Source organism: Labrus mixtus, chromosome 7 (genome assembly GCF_963584025.1).
Source record: "Labrus mixtus chromosome 7, fLabMix1.1, whole genome shotgun sequence".
NCBI classification, from domain to species: Eukaryota; Metazoa; Chordata; class Actinopteri; order Labriformes; family Labridae; genus Labrus; species Labrus mixtus.
This window is the reverse complement of record NC_083618.1, coordinates 11,492,515-11,515,919: the sequence shown is the minus strand read 5'-3', so window position 1 is coordinate 11,515,919 and position 23,405 is coordinate 11,492,515. Positions and strand designations below refer to the sequence as shown.

The 23,405-nt window shown below is 38.2% G+C and overlaps 2 protein-coding genes across 2 annotated transcripts; one reads left to right on the top strand and one right to left on the bottom strand.

Annotated features, from left to right (window-relative positions):
- Positions 1-1,603: 1,603 nt before the first annotated feature.
- On the bottom strand, positions 1,604-8,256 carry tgfa (transforming growth factor, alpha). Its single transcript, XM_061042932.1, has 7 exons — positions 7,859-8,256; positions 6,840-7,022; positions 6,476-6,649; positions 5,085-5,199; positions 4,230-4,379; positions 3,976-4,067; positions 1,604-3,249 (listed from the first exon to the last, which is right to left on the bottom strand). Exons 1-7 carry the CDS (start codon positions 7,899-7,901, stop codon positions 3,242-3,244), a joined length of 765 nt encoding a protein of 254 aa, XP_060898915.1. The 5' UTR covers positions 7,902-8,256; the 3' UTR covers positions 1,604-3,241.
- Positions 8,257-11,640: 3,384 nt separating this feature from the next.
- LOC132977972 (solute carrier family 2, facilitated glucose transporter member 11-like) lies at positions 11,641-19,346 on the top strand. The gene is made up of 12 exons (XM_061042929.1): positions 11,641-11,923; positions 12,131-12,229; positions 13,174-13,334; positions 14,796-14,920; positions 15,123-15,252; positions 15,342-15,490; positions 16,137-16,324; positions 16,960-17,070; positions 17,409-17,510; positions 18,110-18,185; positions 18,779-18,906; positions 19,062-19,346. The coding sequence occupies exons 1-12, from the start codon at positions 11,897-11,899 to the stop codon at positions 19,278-19,280; spliced, it is 1,515 nt and encodes a 504-aa protein (XP_060898912.1). The 5' UTR covers positions 11,641-11,896; the 3' UTR covers positions 19,281-19,346.
- The last annotated feature ends 4,059 nt before the right edge of the window (positions 19,347-23,405 follow it).

The following is a 23,405-nucleotide window of genomic DNA, read 5'->3' as shown; positions in this document are numbered from 1 at the left end:
TAATAATCGTTAGTGCTGATACAAATGCATTTTTTGAAATACACTGCACAAAAGGAAAAGAGAATTATATTAAGAAAATAAATATCTTATTCAATGAATATAAATGATAAAGGAATCACTAGTAAGGATTTAGGCATTAATATGCTCAATGATATCAGGGCAGCAGGGTCTTCTATTGTGTGAGATAAGCTGCAGACTGACAGAAACACACACACAAACTAAGGCACTGACATGCCTCTATCATCAATCTCCCTCAGCTGCCCTGCAGAAGACGGCACTCCAAAAAAAAAAATCAACAAAACTGAAGCCTCTTAATGTTTTTTTTTCTAATAAAGAATGAGGAGTGAGAATTGTGTTCCCATCCCTTACATTCATAAGATGGACTGGATATCAAACTTTGTACAAAAAAACAAAAAAACAATAGAAACATACACAAACTTGGACAATGTGTGCACATGAATTTAAATGATGACATGACTGGTTTGGTTAAAATTGACCCTTTAACTCTGAGCTTTCATCATTCTTGACGATTTGTTGCAGAGCTTAGCAATGAGGAGAACAAGGCAGGGTTGCTTAACCCTAATACCTTTGTAAATACCCTTATTCTCAACCATCTGGTCAAAGGCAGATACTGAGAGTGTTGGGCTGAAGATCAAAAGCGCGAGTAGAGGAAGCAGAGGGGGAAAAAACTAGCGAAATGGCATCCACAATTCACAGCAGAGATTAAGCCTCTAATGGGGAATAGGGGTTGACATTTGTCCAAATCAGATTGAAAGAGTTCAAAAGAATTCTTCTGGGATTAAAGGCAACACATTTTTCAACTCAGCATTACAACATGTGTACATACAAAGTATTTTATTTATAAAGTCTTTCTTTTCCACGTTGATTCCTTTGCTCTCTGATTTCATGTACTTCCCTTTCAAGTCTTTTGTTTGTTAAAGGCTATTGTGTGTCTTCAGGGAAGCACCCACAAGAGCTGCTTAATTCAAAGCTGGTTTAGTAGCTCAGCCAGACGGATCTAAAGGACTCCACAGAAATCCAATTGCAGACATAATGGGATTGTGAAACAAAACCAAGCTCCTCGTACGGAGAGAGAGAGAGAGAGAGAGAGAGCGAAAGGGAAGACCCGAGGAGATGCTGATGTAAAGAGGGAAGACGCCAACACAAAGACATCAAATGGGTACTTAGAAAACAAGAGGATGTATATGGCATCATCTTGCACATTGAACAAAGGCTTTAAGCATTAAAGCGTATACGTTCTGTTAAGTCTAAAAGACAAATAAATAACAAGACATAATGGCGATGCAGAAAAAAACGAGTGAAGAAACATTTCCTTCAGCTATAAAAGCACTCAAGAGTTCAGCTCTTTGTTTAATTGTGCCCGGGGTTCTGAGTTTCACGTTGGCATTTCTCTGGTCTTGAAATATTCAGTGGAAGAGAAAAATAGAAGAGCGGCGCATCAGAAAATCGGGTATTTGAAGAGAGAGAGAGAAAGAGAGAGAAAATAAAGAGGCTTGGGAAGTGAAAAGAGAGTCACGCGATGTATCGGGTAACAGACTCCAGAGTATTTAGAAGAACATAAAGAAAACAGCACTCACGCTCGAACACTTGCATTTTTTTTTTAATTCATTGGAAATCAAATGAAGATAACAACAGCTTTCCAATTATGACAACATAAATAGGACAAAGTCAAAGCATAAAGTTCTCCTTTACAGGAGACTTGGTAAATGTTCATTTCATATCCCTGTGTGAATTCATTATTTACATATCAATGCTGTAAAAATATTTTACACCTATGCTGATTGTAAATATCATCGCCTACTGTAAACAAAGACGTTTCATCTCACACAGAGTCTCATGGCATAAATATACCATCACATTCATTTTAAGGACTTTTTTTTTTAATCAGATCACACAAAGAGCATAAACACTCTACTGTCAGTTTGAAATCATTGTTTTGTATTCCTGAATCAATTTAGAGAAAATTGTAAATATTTTGATTTGAATTCTCCATCAGAGGCTTCGATAGTATTCAAATTTAAAGCAGAGCCAATGCTATAACACAAAACTCTTGAAATAAAAAACTTCTTTTTTTTTGTACTTTAAAAAGTAGTAACTGTGATTTAAGTGCATGCATGCTTAGGTGGAAGTGTACGAACAGCATGCCTCTTCCTTTCAGCGCTCATTCAGGCAATGTTAGAAACTAGTGTATTTGGCATCTCTCATTAGGATTTTATTATTTCCACGTGACTACATTGTACCGTAAGTGCAGTTCTTTTAAGAATAGAGAGCAAGCTTGCAGAAAAAAAGTGCAACAATATAATAGGCCAATAGGAACAATGTGGCCTCCCTCTGTGTTTGTGTATATGTGTTGTTAAAGTTATAGCACGCAAAATTAAATTAAAAAAAACCTCTCATGCATGAACACATTCAAGTACCGCTCAGGAATAAAAATACAAAACTGACAAATATTGCAGCTTCAGTAAGAACACTGGAGTCCAATGTACCTGTATCATCATAAAAAAAAGCGTACTAGAATTCTACGTTGCAAACTCTGTCTAGAATTATTGATCGCAGGGTTTTAATCCATTAAAGTATTCAGTCTTTCACAATTCCTACTCATGTCAGGTGAAGTGAGTTCCTCCTTTAAAAAACAGACACTAAAAAGGTTTTTAAAGCATCAGTTTTCCCACCATTTTTTTCTTTAAAATGTCCTCTGTGCTTCTGATGAAAAAAATGTGCAACATTATTAAAAGACAAAAAGAGGAATTGGGGTTGTCTGACTTAAGAAAATGAATTATCATTGTCCTGCAGTCCGCAAGTAAACAAAGTTCCAATTCAACAGCTCCCACACGATGATGAACGGCCCTGTAAGATCATGTCTAATGTCCTCTAGGCCAGCCATGAACAAGAGTGAGGAAACACAGCGCTCCTCTCGCGTAGGGTTCAGCACCAGCTTCATCCTCAGAGTTCAGACTCACTGTTGCAGTTCTGCTGTTTTTTCCTCAGAATCAAAGACAGAAGTGAGCACGTTCCTAAGGTTCTGCAGGTCAAAAGTCACTCAGTGGAAAAAAGTATATATTACCAGGAACATTTGACCTCTTTGCACATGGCCACATCTCTTCGATCCATACATGTGGATAGCACTTTGGAAACAGTCCTGAGGCTCTGTGCACCGGACACATGAAGAAAACTAAACACGCTGTTATGCATCCAGCTCGTGTCCAAGTGAGACGTCTTCTCAAACCACTGAAAGGGAAATAATAAAGCACTATTACTATTTAACTATTTGTTCTATTATTGCCTCCACATGAATGACATGGTCTTCCAAAGATAAGTTGACTACATAGACCCAAAATTGCCCCTTAATATGAGGATCGTCTCAGTCTGACAGTCTGAAATAACATTTTACTCTGTGCCTCAAGGCGCCATGTTTGAACCAAACTATTATAAAGGAATCTATGAGCTACATATTACTCTAGTTGTTTCTTCATTAACACAATCACAAACTTCAACTTAACTCAAGTTTATTTAAAATGAATCCATCTTCTTGCCAGATATTAACACTTGCACATAAAATGTGGATTGATCCGCAGCTGAAAATAGTCCCCAGCAAATAAATAATTTTCTCCTGTCCGAGTTATGTTTGCTAACAACTGCTCAAGGAGACAGAAATTGAAAGTCTTAAGACATAAGACTCTCATATAAAGTTTTAAATAAAGCCAGCCTTATACCTTAACCTGTGAAACATAATTTTCCTCTTTAACTGCTGACATCTACAATATACTGTGTTTCAACTTAGACACAGAGATCTTGACCTGCAACTGTAGCTCTACGCTCATCTACATGCAGTAAGATATTACGTTTTCCTCAATGCCTTCAGTTGTTACATATGCTCTTGAGTTCAGTTATTTGCAACCTCAAAAGATGCTGGCGAAAAGATCTGTGAACTTGAAGAATAAATAAATACGGTACCGCTCTCAGAAGGATAGAAGGATGCTCCGTGCTTCTCTGTGACAAAGTGATGCGCGTGCCTCCGCCTGCGACAGTCCTGCCTCCACCAGCAGCTGCCAGGAAACACACAGGTACTCAAAATCTTTCTTACACAGTCCACCAGCTTCAGTACTGAAATAAAATGACTTACTGCCCTAAGACTAAAACTGTTTTTTGTCTCTCATCAAAAGCTAAAAAAAAAAAAAAAAAAAAAAGATATAATCGTTGTGACTTACTGTAGAAGTGTACACAGCACCATGATGAGAACACATCCGATCACACACAACACCAGCACTGTGGCGACGGTCTGCTGTCTGTGGTTCGTTGCTACTACAGCCAGCAGGTCCGCATGCTCACACCTCATCCCCACAAAGCCCGGATGACACCTGCAAGAGGGACGCAGAATCCCATCAGAACACATCCACAATATTATCCGTCAGTATAACAGTTCAATGCATTCATAGGAAGCTGAAAATCAAAAAAGACACACACATCCCTCAGTGGGTGCTGGATCCAAAAACACAACTAGGTAAAGAAAAGCGAACATTAACCGAACACCAAGAAGCTCCTGCTTGAAGAATTTACTGATAAGTGAAGATTTGAGCTAACGTGCTCTTCCTCAGTCTGAAGAAGAAAATGTCACTTATAAATGAATCCTTCAAACGTGAGCTCCTTGGTGTGCAGATTTTGTTATCTTTTCTTTTCTATTTATAGGAAGCTAAAAATACTGTCATCAGCTGATGGGAAATCCCAACACTTCTAGTTGTTTTTAACATTAAATGATATAACTACTGTACTAGACGGCGAGAGGTCACTTTTCTAAGAGATGAAAAAACATAAATCAAAGATCTAAATTCAAGTGAACAGACAGTTTCTTTCAGTGACACTTCAAATTCAGTTGGCCATTGATTTCAAGATACTCATCATCATATTTACTGATGACAGGACTCTGTCACTATTAAACCAGAAACCAGATTGGTGGTTTTCACCTATGTAGTTTTTATGAATGGTGGCATTTTGCTCTTATATGATGCATAATCCAGATCTCAAGACAAAAATGTTCAAAGAATATATGCGGGACAATAACTTACACACACGCAGGCGTCTCTTCTAATATCAGGAAGCGACATGTGCCGTGGAAGCAGAAGTGGCGGTGGGAGTCGGGACAGTCGTCAAAGTGAGACCGAACAGCCGCTGCCACAAACTCTGTGAGGGAGGGAGACCAGATATCGTTGACATTTTCATGGAATGTTTTATGTAAGGTATTTCCTTTTACTCTGAATAGGAATCAGTATTATTTGTTGTCGGGAAACACCCATTGTTAGAGGTCCTTGAAGGCATGAAATCTACCCTCAATAACATTATCAAATATAATCTGAGTACAATCAGCCTGACCCACAACATGACAGAGTTAAATATCATAAAATCTAAAAAAAAAAAACTAAGACTGTGGAGACATAAAACAACAACATGTACTAAACCCTAAAGATGACACCCACACCACCACCAGCACTCTGAAGCCTTTTGTCACCAGTAGCGTGTGGATTCATGCTGGCTTACAGCTTTCACTTTATACCTAGAAGGGACAATCAGAGTCAAGAAAATGTCCCATTGAGACACAGCGAACAAAAACCCTCTGTCTGTTAAGCCCCATTATGGTTCTCAAGAGAGTTCACAGATGAAAAGCAGGAATCAAAACCGGTTTTTCAAGCAGCTGTCTCAGTTTTCACTAAGAACAAAGATACTTCACCAAGGAAAATAGGACATATCGCACAGGTCAGCTGTACAGTCAGACACATTTTCTGCATAACTGACCCAAACAACGTTCAGTGTTCCTCGAGCTTGCAAACAGATGCACAGTGTGGCATTCAGGGTGGGAAGGAGGATGAACATGCAGACAGATATCTGCATTACAGCCTTCGTCACACACTCCATTCCATCGGTAAATGGGCTTTTGGATTGCAGCCTACATGTATTGTCTCCTTCTTTCAGACTCTGTGAAAGCCCTCTGTTGTCCCTGAGGCATCTGCCTACCAACCCTGCTCCCTTCCCATGTGATTTTGGCAGCCAGACAGGAGGAACACTGGGATGGAAACCAGCCTTTTGGGCACGTTTAGTTGATTTCAAATGATAATAAAAAATGCCATACTCTCTGTAGGTGCAGCTTTTGTGAAACGAGTGAATGTCCTGCTCATGGATACAGCTCATAACCTTTAATTTATTACAATAGCTTCCCCTCGCTCATTCTAAGAGGATCAATTATCAGTGAGCGCCACACTGTCCGCATGCACTGCAGCTCAACGGGAAGATTCACAGGGCAGAGAAATCCGGCTGTGAGGGCAACACTGCACTTGGAGAGGATCAAGGGCTTCAATGAGGACAGATTTACAAGACAAACTGTGGGTATTTAAAGGAAATGGGCTGACAGTGAGCTTCCACCTTCCCTTGCATATAGACATGACATGATCACAATTTGACGTACTTTTAACTGGAGAGACGTTAGCTGCAGTCGTTGAGGTGGTTGTAGTAGTCGTGCTCCCGCCGCTGGTTGTTCCAGTGCTGGATGTTGAGGTGCTCAGAGCAGCAGTGGAAGATGTAGTGACTGAAATGCCAGGCTCAACAACTGTTGGCTCTGAGAGAAACTTATAGAAGGAACCTGCACGCAAAGAGACAAAAAAAAAACAGCGGTTAAAATGTGATCTGATGTGAAAAAATAACAAAAAAAACCCTGCAAGAGGATAATAGCAGATAAAGAATGCTTGATGTGGAGGCAACGTTTCAGCATGAATGGATTACGGTCTTAAAGACTTTTTATTCTACTTCTTTAAATGACAAGGATGGTGTACTTGTAACTGGAGGGATGGTGGTTGCAGTTGTTGAAAAGCTTGTGGTAGTTGTGCTTCGGGTGCTGGTGCTTTCAGAGCTGCTTGTGGAAGTGCTCGGAGAAGCAGTGGAGTGTGTTTCGATGGAAATGCTGGCTTCAATGATCGTTGAATTGCTGGGCCCTGCTCCAAATGTAAAGAGGGAACCTGCAGAGACGGAAAGTAGCCGACTGTTAATCTGTGATAGATTCCTGATGTAAAAAATAAAGAGAAAGAAACACTGAATCACCACTATCATACTAAAAGTACCTTCATGAGATAATAAAAAATGTATACATTTTCCTTATATATTATATAGAGAGATGTTACCCAAAGGAAAACCAGATGTCACATATCATTTATGATAAGGGGGTTGTAGTCTCCTGATGTACACTTATGATCATGTGACCATGTTCTCAATGTGATATCGATGCTTCATTGAGTAACTGGTACCCAACAATAGTAACAGGGTCAAGCATGCACTTAAAGGATGAGACCAAAGCACTATAAATACAGCAGGTCCTGTCTGAGAAGACACGCAACCACAACCAGAGACAGAAAACAGCACAGAGAGGCTGGTTTGTACAGAAACAGAAACATCCGAAGAATTATGGTCATTTTAATTCTTCTTTTCTTCACCATAAAAAAATGTCAACCAAACAGATCCAAACAACACACCCACTTTATTTAAAAGCCATCACAGAGGATAAACAAAATAAAACGGAATATATTGAGGTGGAAGGTATAATCAAATCAATATTGAGTGCCAAACACTTAGCATTTCAATGGGAGCACTGTATTGATTCCTAGTGTAAATCATAAATAATCCAGTGAATTGATACGTAAATATGAGTGATATTGGACCATACTAAGAGACCTCATCTCCTATTCATCCCTGATAACAGTTATTTCAACATTAATGTAAATATTCAACATTAAATGAAGTCAGAGTGAGATGTAGACACATATTAAAGGCAGATTTAGACGCTAAATCAGCTACTCACCACTTAAAAGGAAAATAGTGTCCCAGAAAATCCGAGTCATCATGACGACTTGAAGTCTAAAATGAAGTAAGTTTGTCTTCACTTCAGAGCAGGCGTGTATTCAGGAACCACATTAGTCATTTGTGCTGGAGGCTGCAGGGCGCGCAGCAGCAGAGACCATCAGCAGCAACAGACAACATTTAATCCAATGATAGCAGCACAGCAGACCTGATGTCGACTCGTGTCACCCAAACACATCTAATCTACTGACGCTTCAGATTCACGTACCGAAAAAGTAGCCAGGGTCAAATTCTCAAATTATTTGTTTGTTCGTTTGTTTGTCCAAAGCAGCAGTGTCCTACAGGATACCCGAACGTGTAACTTCTCTGTGTTCAATTGAGGAGACTCGTGTAATCCTGTCAGAGGCTGACCAATTAATGACGGAGGGAGGGCGGGAGGGCGAATCGAGGGGGAGGAGTGAGGGGCATCGTCTCATTACATGTTAATTGTAATAGCCTATATTAAATATTTAATTTTGAAATGTGAGGAACTCAACGCGTTTTTTTAATTTCTTAGATGCATCTTTGCTTTTATTTGATACAGCTACTTTAACTCTTGGAATTAAGGACTAACCTAATTCATCTGGAAGAGAGTGTGTTCGGCTTCATAATCTTACTATTTATTTCCATTACAAAGACGTCCTGCAACACAAATCAATAGGCTTATAATAATAACTTTATTTAGCACTATTTAAAAACATATGTTCACGAAGTGCTTTGACAGACAAAGTAAATACGTCAACTAAAGCAGTGGTTCTCAACTGGTGGGTCGGGACCCAAGGGTGGGTCGCGACCCAAGGGTGGGTCGCGGAGGTGTTTTTGGTGGGTCGCAAATGTGTGCCTGGGAAAAAAAAGTCTTAAAAAGTAATGGAAGCACTTTTTAACATGGTGTACTGTTTCTTTTGTCGTCACATTTTTTTTGTATCATCTGAGGTCCAAACTGCACAATTTTTCATCAAATAACTGGTTGGAAAATATCAGAAATGTGGCCCCCCGATTTACATGAAGGAGTTAGTTAGGGTCCTGTTGAGAACCTCTGAAGTAAAGGACAACAACAAAACAGTCAGGCCTAAAAGAGAGCACAACAACAATATAAATGCAAATAACAAGAATAACAAGAATAAGAAATATAGAACAGGTAGGTCTCAAAAGGCAATAAGAGCTACAATTAAAAATGATAAAAAGTCTACAAGATGATGACTACAATAAAAAATACAGATGAGGGAGGTGACATCAGCTCACAGGCACTAAAGACAAAATGAAAATAAAGAGGAAGAATAAAAGATGTGAAATAATATATAAAAGCAACAGAGGACAGAAGAGTTAAACATTAAAGGAAGGAGAAGGAATGGATAAAAGACTAAGAGAAGTAAGATGAATAGAGGGAAGGAAACGATTAAAGTCTAAAACATTAGAAGAAATTGATTAGGAATGGATGAAAAGATTAAGACTGATACAATTAATAAAGGAAAGGATATATTAAGAAAAACATTTAAACGGTGAAATGCCATAAGAGCAAGTCTATACAAGTGAGTTTTTAGAAGTGAATTAAAAGATGTCACTGAATCTGCTCGGATTATCTCCTCAGACAGATCGTTCCAAAGTCGAGGGACCCTGATTGCAAAGGAGATTTGAGCCTCGACTAAATAGATTATTTTACATTTAAAGTTTTCATTACATAGGCCTAACTCTTTTCAAGAAAATCAAAAAATCATGGCATGTTTTTTTTCCTCTTTTTTTGGATAGACTAAATTAGCAGTGGAGTTTTCTTCATAAGGCTATATGGCAGCCATTTCCCTCGACAACATGCGAAGATTTTGAGGCTCATATGAAGTCTTACAGCACATTTCTGTGTTTCCTCATGATATAGAGGGCATCTTACAAATTACTATCATCCCATTCCCACCACCTCTACATTGATAACCAAATGAACCAAAACATTTTTGACTATAAACCATTTTTAACTATTGTTGGAATTGAATCACTTTTGAGCTAACATTTAATTTTCGGTGGTAAGGAGGAAAGGGAAGGAAGAAGAGAAAAAAGTACAAGGCAATGTAAGCTTGGTTTTGCTAGCCAGAAATGCTAACAGCATTTTTGGTTACTTTTCTGTTAAATATTTACTTATTTACTTAAAGTTACTTATAATTTTACATATTCAATGTCATCTCAGCTGATAATTAATTGATAGGTGTTGAAATAATAGCAGTTTGTCAGATTCCTTTCTGTTTTATGATTCTCAAAATAGCCTAAGGAAATAGCGTTAGCCATGCAACCTTTAAGCATGCCTGCAACAAAAAATGACATTAACGTGGAGAATTATCAGAGGCATGTCCAGACTTTTATGACTGGGGTGGCCCACCTAAGGCACTGACTTAAACAGGGGTGGCATGAAGTTTGTGCACACCTGCAAATTTATTTAATATATTTACCCTTTCTTTCCTCATTAATGATCTACTTGTATGTAAGACTACAGCAGTCTTTTGTATCACAACCAGAATAGTTGATTTTAATTAAAGTCCTGCCTCTGAAACGGTAAATAGTCAATCAGTTTGGGATTTTGGGGTGGCACCTGGGGTGGCCAATCAGATTTCAAGGGGGGCCCATGCCAGCCCTTGCCATCCCTCTGGATACGCAACTGAGAATCATGTGTAGCCTATGCAGAAATTAGCTTATAATAAGTAGCATTCCATATCTGATGCTCCATATGCTGCTTAATCCATCTGCTGTGACACATTGCCTGACACTAAATTATATTAAGATATATTATATTACAGTAGTAGCCTACAAGCACATGCGGACAGGGCACTGTTTTGGTGCCTCTCTCTTTATAAAATTAACTACTCTTACTACTATTGCTACTATACTAAATTATTAATAGAATGCATCATTAAATATGATAAATTGAGGACAATATAATATAAATAGTTTAGTCTAAGTCCTTATACATTTCTTGTCAATTTCGTTTTAGAGATGAAAAGGCATTTTCTATAAGCCTACTAAAATATAAGTTAGATGAGATAGGCTATACTCTGAAATTGTTACAATTTGCACTAAAAAGGGTCTGAAAAACTGAAGTGACTGCCGGTGACTCATCAATATTCAGGATTTCAACAGTTATCATTTTGTATGTCTTTTAAATTCGGATCAGGTGTCAGACAGCATCCACCCCCTTGTAGGCTTCTTCTTCTTCTTTTAATTTAATGGCGGGTTACAACCATAACTTAAAGAGGTGCATACTGCCACTTACTGTACCGGAGTATGTAGCTTGAACTATGTGACACTACTTTACATTAAATGTAAATAAATGAAAATAACAAAATTAAAAAAAGAATAATAATCAAACTTAAATATATATATAAATCCTATGATACAACTCTATATTTTTAAAGTATTCTACCACAGCTTTCTGTGTTTTCTTTAGTCCCTCTCCTGTTATTCCGAGTAAACCCTCAATGCTCAATTTCCTCCCTGCCTCACTTATCTTTTGATTTGGCCTTATCCTCTCTTCCCTATATTATGTGAAATGCAACATTATGTGTTCAACATTTTCTCTGATTTAACATTCCACACATTCTTCTGTTTTACCTAACAAAAATAATGTTTTATTTGACCCTGTATTGTCAAACCTCAGTCTAGTTCCCCTTGTAGACTGCCTGAACATGAATAATTATAACAAAACCTGACGAACCTCTCTATCTATGCGTCATAGGTCTACGTACATGGGTCAATGTCAGGCAGCTCAAACTTATCGAACAAGTTTTCTTATTGTTTGGCACTTAAAGAGTCTCAGTTGGACAGTTATTCTCCCGCCGTTTGATTTTCACAACTTTCAGCCAATCATCAAATGTTTTACGTCACACGCACGTCTCAAGCGTGTCCTGGAGCGTGTGTTGAAGAGTATAGAGCATCGTTAGGAGGTGAGCTGACTTGTGTGGTTAACTGACGGACTTCGCAAAGTCGCTTCTTCTTTTACCTTATTTACCAACTTAGAGTCACGATGTCGTCGCATGCTGATGAACACAAGGTAAATCACTACATTTACGTTATGCAATAAGTATCCAATCATGTTGTTTAATCTCCTTGTTATTTGCATATCCGTGAAGCATTATGCAAAAATAAAGTCTGGCAATCAAGCTTAATAACTTTGTGGCTGTTTGGCTGTATTGTATATTTTTGCTGATTTTAAATAGAATGGAAAAATGTTTATCTATCTATCTATCTACATTAACAGGGCAGTTCTCTGACATTGGTGTTAATGGTTGCGTCTGCAGCCTTTGGAGGAACTCTTCAATATGGCTATAACCTGGCAATAATGAATTCTCCCACAACTGTAAGTTTCCATTGCCGGAGTGTGTATGCACTTGTGTGTTCATGCGGAATCAGATTTCCAAGTGTTTGCAGTAAGGGTTAATTAATCAAGCAAGCACTGTTGCCAAGTGCCTGCTCATTGGTGGATTAATGTTGGGTCTCTCTATAAATAATAATAGCTTATTTCGCTTGCTAAAAGCTTATTATGTGATGAGGCACCATATGAATGTAAAAATGATTGACTTATCAGTAATAGATAGGCTACATATTCTAGAGAAAATACACCTTGGGGTTTCAAACAATCTCATTTTGGTAAATTAACACTGATGCTGATGTTGATTGTGTGTGTGTGTGTGTGTGTGTGTGTGTGTGTGTGTGTGTGTGTGGTTGATACTCTTACACACTGTCTAAAGCAGCTTAATCTTATTTCAAGTTTTTGACGGCTGTGGATCAGTGGTGGAGTCAGTTGTCTCTCAACCGGGGAGTCAGGGGTTTGATCCCCAGCTCCTCCTGCGGCCACACAAGTTGCTCTAACTGCTTCATCAGCGGTGTGTGAATGTGTATGAATGGATTAGTTAATACTCATGGACACTTTACATAGCAGCCTCTGCCAGCAGTGTGTGAATGGGTAGGTGTGACCTGCAGTGTGAAAAGTGCTTTGAGTAGTCAGAAGACTAGAAAAGTGCTATACAAGCTCATACCAATTAATATGAATTGACATTTTGATCCATTAGAATAATGGTGAAACAACTTAGTCTTTGATTCTACAACTTAACTCTGCCATATTCAGAGTGTGTCCTCTCTCTCTGTAAGGTGAGTAGATCATTTAATTGAACTGATGAAAATGTAAACAAACCATCTGACTGAGAAATGGCCTCAGAGGTAATGAGTGTCTGCTTTGGTTACTTGTGTGTGCATGTGTTGGGTTAACTCGGTGATGTTTTAACATTCTTGTCTTTCTCACAGTTTATTCAAACCTTTATCAACGAGACCTTCCTGGAACGCTGGGACATCCAGCTGGAGGACTACCAGGTGACTCTGGTCTGGACATTTATTGTCTCCATTTTCTCGTTGGGGGGCTTAGCGGGGGCTCTTATCGCAGGACCTATGACTATACGCTTCGGGAGGTAATCAATGCAGATCATTATCCACTGATATTTTCATTGCGATATGCAGTGACTTAATGATACAACTGTTCATTTGCTAATCTTGGAATGATTAAGGAAATAGTCAGTCACATTTCTATTTAATGTGTGTGTACATATGACCCTGGATTTAGTTTTAACCCCCCATAAACACAGATGCATCACATAGCTTTCATACTGCATTATGTTCCCATTAACTGCCATATTTGTTCCCTTTGTAAACAAAATACACTGAAAGACTTAAACAAACATAATGGACCCTGACTTTTTTTTATTGAAGGGCATTCTTTGCTACTGAGTTTGATTTGGTCAGATACAATAATTCCAGCTTAAAAAGCTAAATGAATACCCTAAAGAGTTTGACACTTTTGTTGTAACATTTATGTTACTTATAAAGCAGTAAAGAGTGTTTCTTTGTGACTTTTTTCAGTTAAGGAAAAACACATGTGATGATCTAGTGAGTTTCTACTAGCCTTGACATTGTGAAACCATTTCACATTGCAATTTAGTCTGTTACCTTTTAGTTTACTTTTTTGCTTCCAAGGTGTCATGTTCAGGGGAAAAACAAGGCACTGGACCCACGTGCAGAATTAACTAAATATATACTAAATATATTTAATAAACAAAAAGGCCAAAGGACAAAAACTTACTTCAAAAGCCAAACATTAGAAGTCAAAAAACACAGAAAAAATACTTGAAACACAGGTACGCAAAGGTCTGGCATAAGACATGGGAAACAACATACAAACGACAATGAACTGACCCAGAGGGGAAGAAACGCAGAGACTAAATAGACATAATCAGACACAGGTGAGACTAACAAGACACAGGTGAGGAACACTGAGGAGAACTAAAAACTAAGTCATAAAACACTGAAAACACACAGAACTCAAGAAAGTAACAAAAACACACTAGAACTAGAATACCTGTTGTATACAATAATGCACAAATGGCTCTCCTATGTCATTTATTGCATTCAACTAGACCCATATTAGATGAACAGTTTGGCAGATTGGCACGTGCTGAATCAGGTTGACTGAAAACCTTTGGTAACAGCAGGGGGATCAGACATATCTGCCAGAGCAAATAAAACATGAGTGTGCAAATCGCTCTGGTTCCCCAGCCGGATGGTTTGTTTAAGGTCCACCCAAGGTAAACTACAGTTCTAATGTTACATCACAGTAAATGCACATGTTCACATTGCAACAGTGTTGCCCATTTATATGTTTTTATTACATTTTCAGACAACAACAGAGCTCTATGGAAAAGAGAAAGTAGAATCAATGCATGATTAGGATTTTAAAACAATAAATCTACCCTCATGGGTTTCCTGAAATATGGTCATACGTCAGTCTAAGACTTGATTACGCACAACTTAAACTCTAAATTACAACCAAAGGTTGCTCCAAGTATATTTATTGTATCCTCTTTTCTTTTCACCAGGAAAAAATGCCTGTTACTGAACAACATATTTCTCATGGCCGGTTCACTCTTAGCTTTGACGAGCAGATCTGCTAAGTCTTTTGAGATGATCCTCATCTCACGTGTCCTGGTTGGAATAAATGCCGGTATGTCATTAGTGTCAATAAATTATTAACGTTTAACCGCTTATGCTGTCATATAATCCTCTGAAAAACTGGGTGTTCAATAAGTATGTAAGAGACTGAAATGAGAGCTGAGGTCATTCAAGACATTTCAGTGATAATAATGAAGTGGTGGTAAACCAACTTTTTGTTGTTGTTGTTGTTGTTGTTGTTGTTGTTGTTGCAGGTATCAGCATGAATGTGCAGCCAATGTATTTTGGAGAAAGTGCACCAAAGCACTTAAGAGGAGCTATCTCTTTGTCATCAGCTGTTTTTACAGCGTTTGGTGTTGTGTTGGGACAGGTGGTGGGACTCAGGTATAACACATTTACCTTAAAAAAAAAGTATGTGCCATGTTGGAAAGCTTTTCCCAATAACACAATGATTTTAATTTTTTTATGGACAGAGAGATTTTGGGCAGTGAACCATATTGGCAGTATCTTCTTGCCAGTAATGCCATTCCCGGCATTGTGCAACTTATGACCCTGCCGTGGTTTCCAGAGAGCCCCAGATATCTGCTCATCGACAGGGGGGACAAGGAGGCTTGTATTAATGGTGGGTACTGTAATATGTCAAACTGTGCTTGAAGGTGGTTTATGTTCTCAGGAACACTAAACAGTGCACTTACTCAGTTTAAACTAAATGGACCACACACAGACTGATAAAAACAGTGGAATAAGGTTAAACTTCACTTGCTGTTCTGCCTTGTCTCTCCTTAAATTTCCAACACAGAAAATTGCATTCAACAGTCGTTGTAAACCCTTCAATCTTTAAACATGATAACACATCATCAATATAATCAAAAACAATACCAATTTGGATGCTTTAAGAAAAAGAACCGGGAATATAACTGCCTCATGCTGGGGCGTCGGTTGGCCTTGCGGTTTGCTCACTCACCCCATGAACAGAGGCCATAGTGATTTTCTACTTGATTCACTGTTCTGCCTCTTAAACAAAGGCATATATAGCCACAACATATATCTATTTAAAAAAAACTGCATTACGCTGTACCACATTTGGCATTCATCACCCAAGCTGCCCTGCAGTGAGCCTGGAGCTTCACAGACACCCAAAATACTGTTAACTCAGCACATGCCATTATAATGTACACTTGTTTGTATATAACATAAACACATCCTCACATCAGAGATGTACAGAAGAGAAAATGATCTAGTATTTATGGTGCGTGTTCTGTGGGCAGCTTTGAGGCGTCTGCGAGGCTGTGAGGTCCAGAGCGGGGAGCTTGAAGAGATCCTGCAGGAACAGGCTGAAACCAAAGGCATGAAGCCATGCGGACCATGGGAACTTTTCACAGATCGCTCTGTGCGCTGGCAGCTAATCTCCGTCATGATCATCAGCAGTGCCATGCAGCTCTGTGGAAACGATTCAGTAAGAAGAGCCGACTCTCTCTTCCAAAACCATGGCATCAATGTCATTATCAGCAAGATTTTTACAAAGTGTTATGTGTCTCTGAGATGTGGTTGGTGTCTCTTTAGTAAAATGTGTGTCCGCGTCAGTGATACCGAGTATCTGATATTCTTTTGGCCAGAGTTTCCCTGTGCGCTGTCAGGGTTGATTAGAAATTTGAGATGATCTGTCAGCATGTCCTGTTGTGTCCGGGTTTTCTTTACGTCCCTGCAGGTCATATTAATAATGTACACTGGGGATGAAACACCCTACCTTACACTGTACCACAGTTTGCATGAGAAGACAGCTTCTTGTTTTGAATGTGAATATAGGGCTAAGATTATTCATTAGTCAGTTTCATATTCGTGTATAAACATCAACAACACATCTAAACCTTATAGACCTGCCACAAATGTCCTGCTCATTAGAAAAATGCTGACTTAACACTAGTGTGTTTCAAGGATTTCGACAGCATGCCTGGCAGCTCTCAGAGGGTCACAGGGTATTAACATAGTTGCTCTTTGTACAAAAATCAGGCATAATCGGCTTACCAGCTGAAGCACTTGTAATGATCCTCTGCTGTACTTTTATGTATTCTTATGTTCTATCTCTTTCAGATTTACTTCTATGCATACTATGTTTTCAAAGAGGCTGGAATATCTGATGATCAAATCCAATATATCACCATTGGCACTGGGATGTGCGAGTTCACAGCCTGTATAATGTGTGTGAGTGTCCAGTATTGAAACATGTTATGTAACCAGCTAGTGTTTTGCATTCCTCTAAAAGATTTAACACAGATTTACAACTAATTCCAGCTCTGCATTGTACATAGAACAGGTTTAACATTTATTTTCACAAATTAAATCACTTCAGCTTATTATCTGTTACACTTCCCACGGTACTTACACTTATACATTTATTGGTTGGTTGCTACCAAACGAATGAGAAAGGATCGGATCAGATCAGACACTTATTTCTAAGAGAAAAGAAGCAGCTCCTGTATATCTTTGATTCGGCATCATGTTTGTCACTCAAACTGATGTGTTCATTTTAATGTTTTCAGAACCTGCTCATCGAGCGCAAAGGTCGGAGGTTCATGCTGATGGGAGGGTTCATCCTCATGACCGTCTGGGCTGTAGTCTTCACCATCGCTTTGTGTTTTGAGGTTCAGTATTTTAAATCACTTATAAAACCTACACGCCACAATATTTCAACCCAATGGTATTTGTCAGGAGCTAGTTTTACCCATATATATATATATATATATATATATAATTGCAAACGCACCATGGTAAAAAAAATAATTCAAATACAACCACAGGGAATATCCAAAGTAGAAACACATAGCAACAAATAGGAGGTGTTGTTGGTAACAGTACATCCAGTGATGTTCCCAGTTTACTGAATTATTTTAGTGTGTCAGTTAATCCACTAGGGGGCATCATGAGTCAACATGTGTCTACCACCTCACCTAGTGTAACTCTTACACACCTACACATTTATAGATGCATACTCATACATAAAAAAAACAACCCAATTTATTTAATTCCAGCTTTGAGCAGTTCTGATTATTTGGAGTAGACTTTGCTGTCCTCTAACGCTATTTCTTGTATGCTTTGAATTGTCGAGCACTTCTATTGTTTTTTTATTTTTAAACAAAAGAAACAAAAAAAACATGTTTTCTCTTTGTAAGGGGTTTATAATCATTACCTGAATGGTATTTTTGTTTTGTTTTTTTCACTCACCTCCTAAACTTGGAAACAGCACTACATATCCTGGATGCCGTACTTGAGTATGGCCTGCATCTTCACCTACATCCTCAGCTTTGGCATGGGACCTGGTCAGTTTAACTTTTATCTAAAAGTTTTTTTTTTTTTTTTTTTGGGGGGGGGGGTCTTAGTATACTTTATCAGAATGGAGGAATGAAACAAATCTTCTCTCAATCATGCCATCAACATGAACTAGTTAAAAACTGAATTCTGTTCTTCACATTTTGGTAAACATCATGTCATATCATCACATCTTTAAAACAGTTTGAATAATTTTAAGCTGAAGCTTTACTATTAAAATGTAAGAAAACTTAAAATGATAAATGTATCTCCAGAAAATTAACTTTGACAATTAGGGCCATTTAATCCGACTGATGCTTACAGTAAACACAGCCTCTCCTCACACATCTCAGTCAAATAGTCATTCATTGTTTAAAAAAAGGCTAGCTGCAGAATATAAGTAATATCCATGTTTAGACTTTAGCACTGAGTGGACAATAAGGTTTTAAAGAGTGTCTTACTACATAGACCTGCTGAAAACGAACTGATGTGGGAGAGGATTCAACCTCATGCATGTGCAGTAGGGTATATTCGACAATCTTTAATTTGTATAGACGTAATAATGAAGCTAATTCTGCTCAATGTGTTTTATATTCACTTTCAGCTGGTGTGACTGGCGTCCTGCCAACAGAGATCTTCAATCAAACGGCTCGGCCAGCCGCCTACATGATCGCTGGCTCCATGATGTGGCTCAACCTTTTCATCATTGGAATGATCTTCCCTTTTCTAGTGGTCAGTCTGTAGCTTAAGGTTTTAGGTTTTTGCTTTATGGACAATAATATAAATACTTCAATACATTTACAAGTACAGTTAACATACAGCCTTAATTGGATAAGATTACGGGGTTTATATCAAGTGTGACAGTATTCTTTGTTCTTCTTCCACAGAGTGAGTTGAGTGAGTACTGTTTCGTGCCTTTCGCAGCAGTCTGCCTGTTGTCTGCGCTGTATGTCGGCCTGTTCCTGCCTGAGACCAAGGGCAAGTCTCTGTCCGCCATAACCAGTGAATTCCACAAGATGAACTTCAAAGGCCAGGACAAAAAGCATGAATCGCAAACTCAAGCTCAGTATCAGCTGGGAGAAGTGTGTCATTCCACGGCCTTGTAGGCTATGCTTAACCGATTGTAACCGATTGAGAAATTACGGGATGGTCAACCTGAGCAATGGTAGTCATCACTTGCCTCAAAAGCCTTTTCTTGTTTTATTTACACCGTTGTACAGTTTTACCCGTGTTACAGGCAAAGTTAGTGTGTCTGATTATCCTCTAATTTGGGAGTCCAAAGGTCAGGTTACTCTGCACATTATATCTAGATACAGAAGACTTTGTTGTGTGGTAGATGTGAATCATGTAAAAGAGGATGTAGTTTAAGTCATGGATCTTCATTTTGAGCAGTCATGCTTTGTGTAAGGACTTTTAATTTGTTTTTTACAAGAGTGGAAAGTGTGCAATAATTGTTTTGCTTCATGTGAAGAATTTTTCATTGAGTTTATTCATGGAAAAAGGTGCCTTTCACGTAAAGTAATATAAAAAATTCACATCAAATTTTTCTCCCAAGTGTCCAAAGAATTGAGACATTTTTAAAATGACATTTACCACACGATTGGCGAACACAGATGTTGCTTTTTATCAACACACACATTCACACGAACATATTCTCACTACAATAGTTCTTTAAACGTCTTTTCTTTGTCAAAGGATTTCACCTGACAAGCAGCCAAGTATAAGACATCTGTATCCTCTGGTTTCAAAGTTGTTTTTATTTAAGGATACACTCTATGCTACATATATGTTCACGTTTTATTTATTTATTATGAATAGAATGTATTCCAAATATGTAGGCTAATTGTCAGGAGAACAGGAGAAACAGCTAGGAATAGCGAAAAAAAAAGCTTTTTTTGCTGTGTTAATATTGTCTAAGTAGCTAGCTAGCTAGCTGTCAAAGACATGGCTCTGCTAGCTTATAGTTCAAGCAAGCTAGCGTCCATTTTTAAGAGAAACAATAATTGATCTGTTTTATAAAATGGATTTCTTTTAACACAGCATGTATTTTGTGATTCTGGTTGCATTTTGACAGTGCTCCCGGATAAACCATTTTAACAGTATAGGCTATCGGTAAAACATTAACCACTGGACACTGCACAAGCCCCATTTCTTTCTGAAGTTGTGTATTACCTCCTAACCAGTATGTCCTGCTTGTACTGTGTCTCTTGTTATTGTTCTATTAGGTTTTTAAAAATAAAATACAACTTAAAAAACATGAATCTATCAACTTTCACATTTTTCAAAAGGGTGAACGGAGTCTAAAATAGATTAATCATTTAATAGTAATTTTGACACATTACGGCATTTAAACATATATTATACTCAACCAGTAAGTATTTGTTTTTTGTATTTTATAAACAGTTTTTATGACAAATTCTATGTCTTTCCACTTACCATTGTGATTCTTTAAGTGTCATTGCACGGGATGCCCTGCCCACTTGTATTAATTAAACTTTTTTCCCTTTTCAAATGCCTTCTCAGAAATGCGTAAGCATTGGTTTTGTGTATTCATTCCTTGAAAAGAGAGGTTTATTACTGTCCCTATATGCCAAGTGTCCCATTTTACCAATACTCAACCTACATTGATTGATTGATTAAATTTTTATTTCAGACATATCAAATAAAATCAAACATATCAAAAATACAAAACAAAATGAAAAGCACGAAAATACAATAAACAAAAAACAATGTTCAAATAATTCCCAAAAAAAAAAAAAAGGAAAAGAAAAAGAAAATTACATATATTCAATTGATATGCCTGAAAAGGAGTAGGAAGAAGTATAAAACTTATTTAATCCTACCTCTTTTCCACAGCTCAATAATTAATATTTATTAAATTAAATTCCTGTGTTCCTTATAAGCGCTATATATACAATCTATCTATATACAATTTGCTATACTATTATTATTTATATATATTTTTTTCCTTCTTAAAGCTCTCCCTCATCCCTGTACCTTTTGAAAATCATTGATTTGTACATGTTTTTAAACTGGATCATGTTTGGACAATGCTTTAGCTCCGTGCTCATACCATTCCACAGTTTCACACCACCAATTGAAATGCATTGACTTTTTAAAGTCGTTCGAACAGCTAGCATCTTAAAATGTAACTTTTCCCTCAAATTATAACCCCCCTCTCTGTCAAAAAAAAGTTTTTGAATATTACCTGGTAGCAGTTTGTTTCTTGCTTTGAACAGGATTTGTGCCACTTGATAGTCAACCTGTACTTGATAGTACATGTTGAATAACTTTGAGAAAGGATGTTTTAAGCCATTACTGTTAGACTGAAGCAAAACAGCACCTACACCTGCATCCCGTGCATCCACCTGCAGTTCAAAATGTGGGCCATACAATAATAATTATAATACATTTTATTTATATGTGCATTTCAAAACTCAAAGACACTGTACATTTGTTAAAAAAGGCAGAAGGATCAGAACAGTAAGGACAGACTAACAGACATTGCAACATTACACACAAATCATAAACACAACAGCTACAGATAAACAGAACACACATACAAGATGCTGCAATGACAGGAGCTGGGCACAAAACTCTTAACACTTTACACCAGATGTACTTTCTATAGCTGTAGCTTTAAATCTGTCAATATACCTACCACAAAGGAAAACATTCTGCAATAACCAACTTACACCAGCCGCACCTTCTCTTTACCTACCACCTTACCAGTGCCTTTCACCTTAGCAGACTCACTTTTTGCTAGGTTGACTGTCAGGTGGCTATAGACAAGCCTCCTCCCTAATCGAGATAAAAAACACAGTGATCCAGCCTTGAAAAAAAAAATGTGATCGTCAAGCGCTGAAATGTAAAAGATGCGCACCACAACCCAAAACTCATCACTATTCCTTTACACATTGCTATTCTACAATGAATTAAACAAGTACCTTTGTACTTACCCATTAAATATGCAACAGCTTAGTACTGGTGTCCTACAATTCCTAGAGTCCTAGTGTGTGATTCGCATTGCAAAATCACAAGAGGCCCAATAAGCATAAAAGGAGGCACTCCACACACAGTGTAGTGCATTCATTGTTTTCGGCCTGAGTGGGAAAGTGACATTTGTTAGAAGAGACTCAGGCTCAAGACTCAGGCTGTATGAGTCAGTGAAAGGTTTTTCTGGGGGCCGCTGTAGCTCAGTGGTAGAGTCAGTTGTCCCTCACCCAGAAGGTCAGGGGTTTGATTCCTCAGCTTCCCTGAGGTTTTACGGGCAGGTTTGGACACTAGAGGGCAGAGTTTGTTCAGAGATAAGCTAGTGTAGAGTACAGTGTGTCTGTAGCCTCATCTGTTGAGTATGCCAAGACCTCATGAGACAGCTGAGTTGGTTCAAGGGATTTGATGTTTTGATGCTATGAAACTATTTGTGGCGGTGCCTAAAGGAATTTGTGAATTGAATGAAGAAGTGGGCTGATATATGCAGAGGGGTGACAGTCAGGTTTGCTGTCAAGCACCTTCTTGTCAGAATCAAATCAAGAGTATTGCCTGCTTTGTGGGTTGGAGGAGTGGGGGTCTGTGGATGTTCATGTCTCCCATGACAATCAGAGGTATTCCATTAACAGGGAAATGAGGATACGTGTTCCACCTCCATGTCCAACAGAGCAGGGTGTTTGTGAGAACACTGTGTCAACAAAAAGAGCAGCTGGATCTATGTTTGAGTCTGCAAACTTGACTACTCGCAGGACCTAACGTTTTACAGTAGGCCTCAAAAAAATTGCATAGAAAAGCAGTTGTGTAATCTGTTACTCAACGCTCTGATGTACACAGTATTCTTCCTTCGCTGTAAGGAATGTAAACATTAATGCAGAAGATTTCAGATTTTTGTTAACATGATTCAAACATTTCAATAAATTCAGCCCTCAAATATTTGATTGCAAGTTGTTGTCTTTTAAATGCAGGGGGAAACCAGCCTTAACACGCAGATAAACAAGATAAAGACAATAAGAATGATTTAAGTAAAAATTTAAACACTATCATCACACATTGTTTGCTGTAGGCCGCAATCTGAAAAAATCATTGGTGCATTCCTGATGGTACTGCTGTAGTGCGGTTTGAACGTTTTACACCAGACATTAGGTCCCCTCCTACTCAGTAATGCCTAACCAGAAGAAAGAGCACACCGACAGAACATGTTTGTCACTATCACATGAAGACCACGTTGAATCAAGTGCATC

Bases quoted from the DNA above. Each gene is read 5' to 3' on its own strand.
- tgfa (XM_061042932.1), bottom strand. From the start codon at position 7,901: ATGATGACTCGGATTTTCTGGGACACTATTTTCCTTTTAAGTG. The intron at 7,023-7,858 runs GTGAGTAGCTGA...CCGTCTCTGCAG, and splicing joins CACTATTTTCCTTTTAAGTG to GTTCCCTCTTTACATTTGGA. The intron at 5,200-6,475 runs GTACGTCAAATT...CCTCCCTCACAG, and splicing joins TAACGTCTCTCCAGTTAAAA to AGTTTGTGGCAGCGGCTGTT.
- LOC132977972 (XM_061042929.1), top strand. From the start codon at position 11,897: ATGTCGTCGCATGCTGATGAACACAAG. The intron at 13,335-14,795 runs GTAATCAATGCA...TCTTTTCACCAG, and splicing joins ATGACTATACGCTTCGGGAG to GAAAAAATGCCTGTTACTGA. The intron at 15,253-15,341 runs GTATAACACATT...TTTTATGGACAG, and splicing joins GGACAGGTGGTGGGACTCAG to AGAGATTTTGGGCAGTGAAC.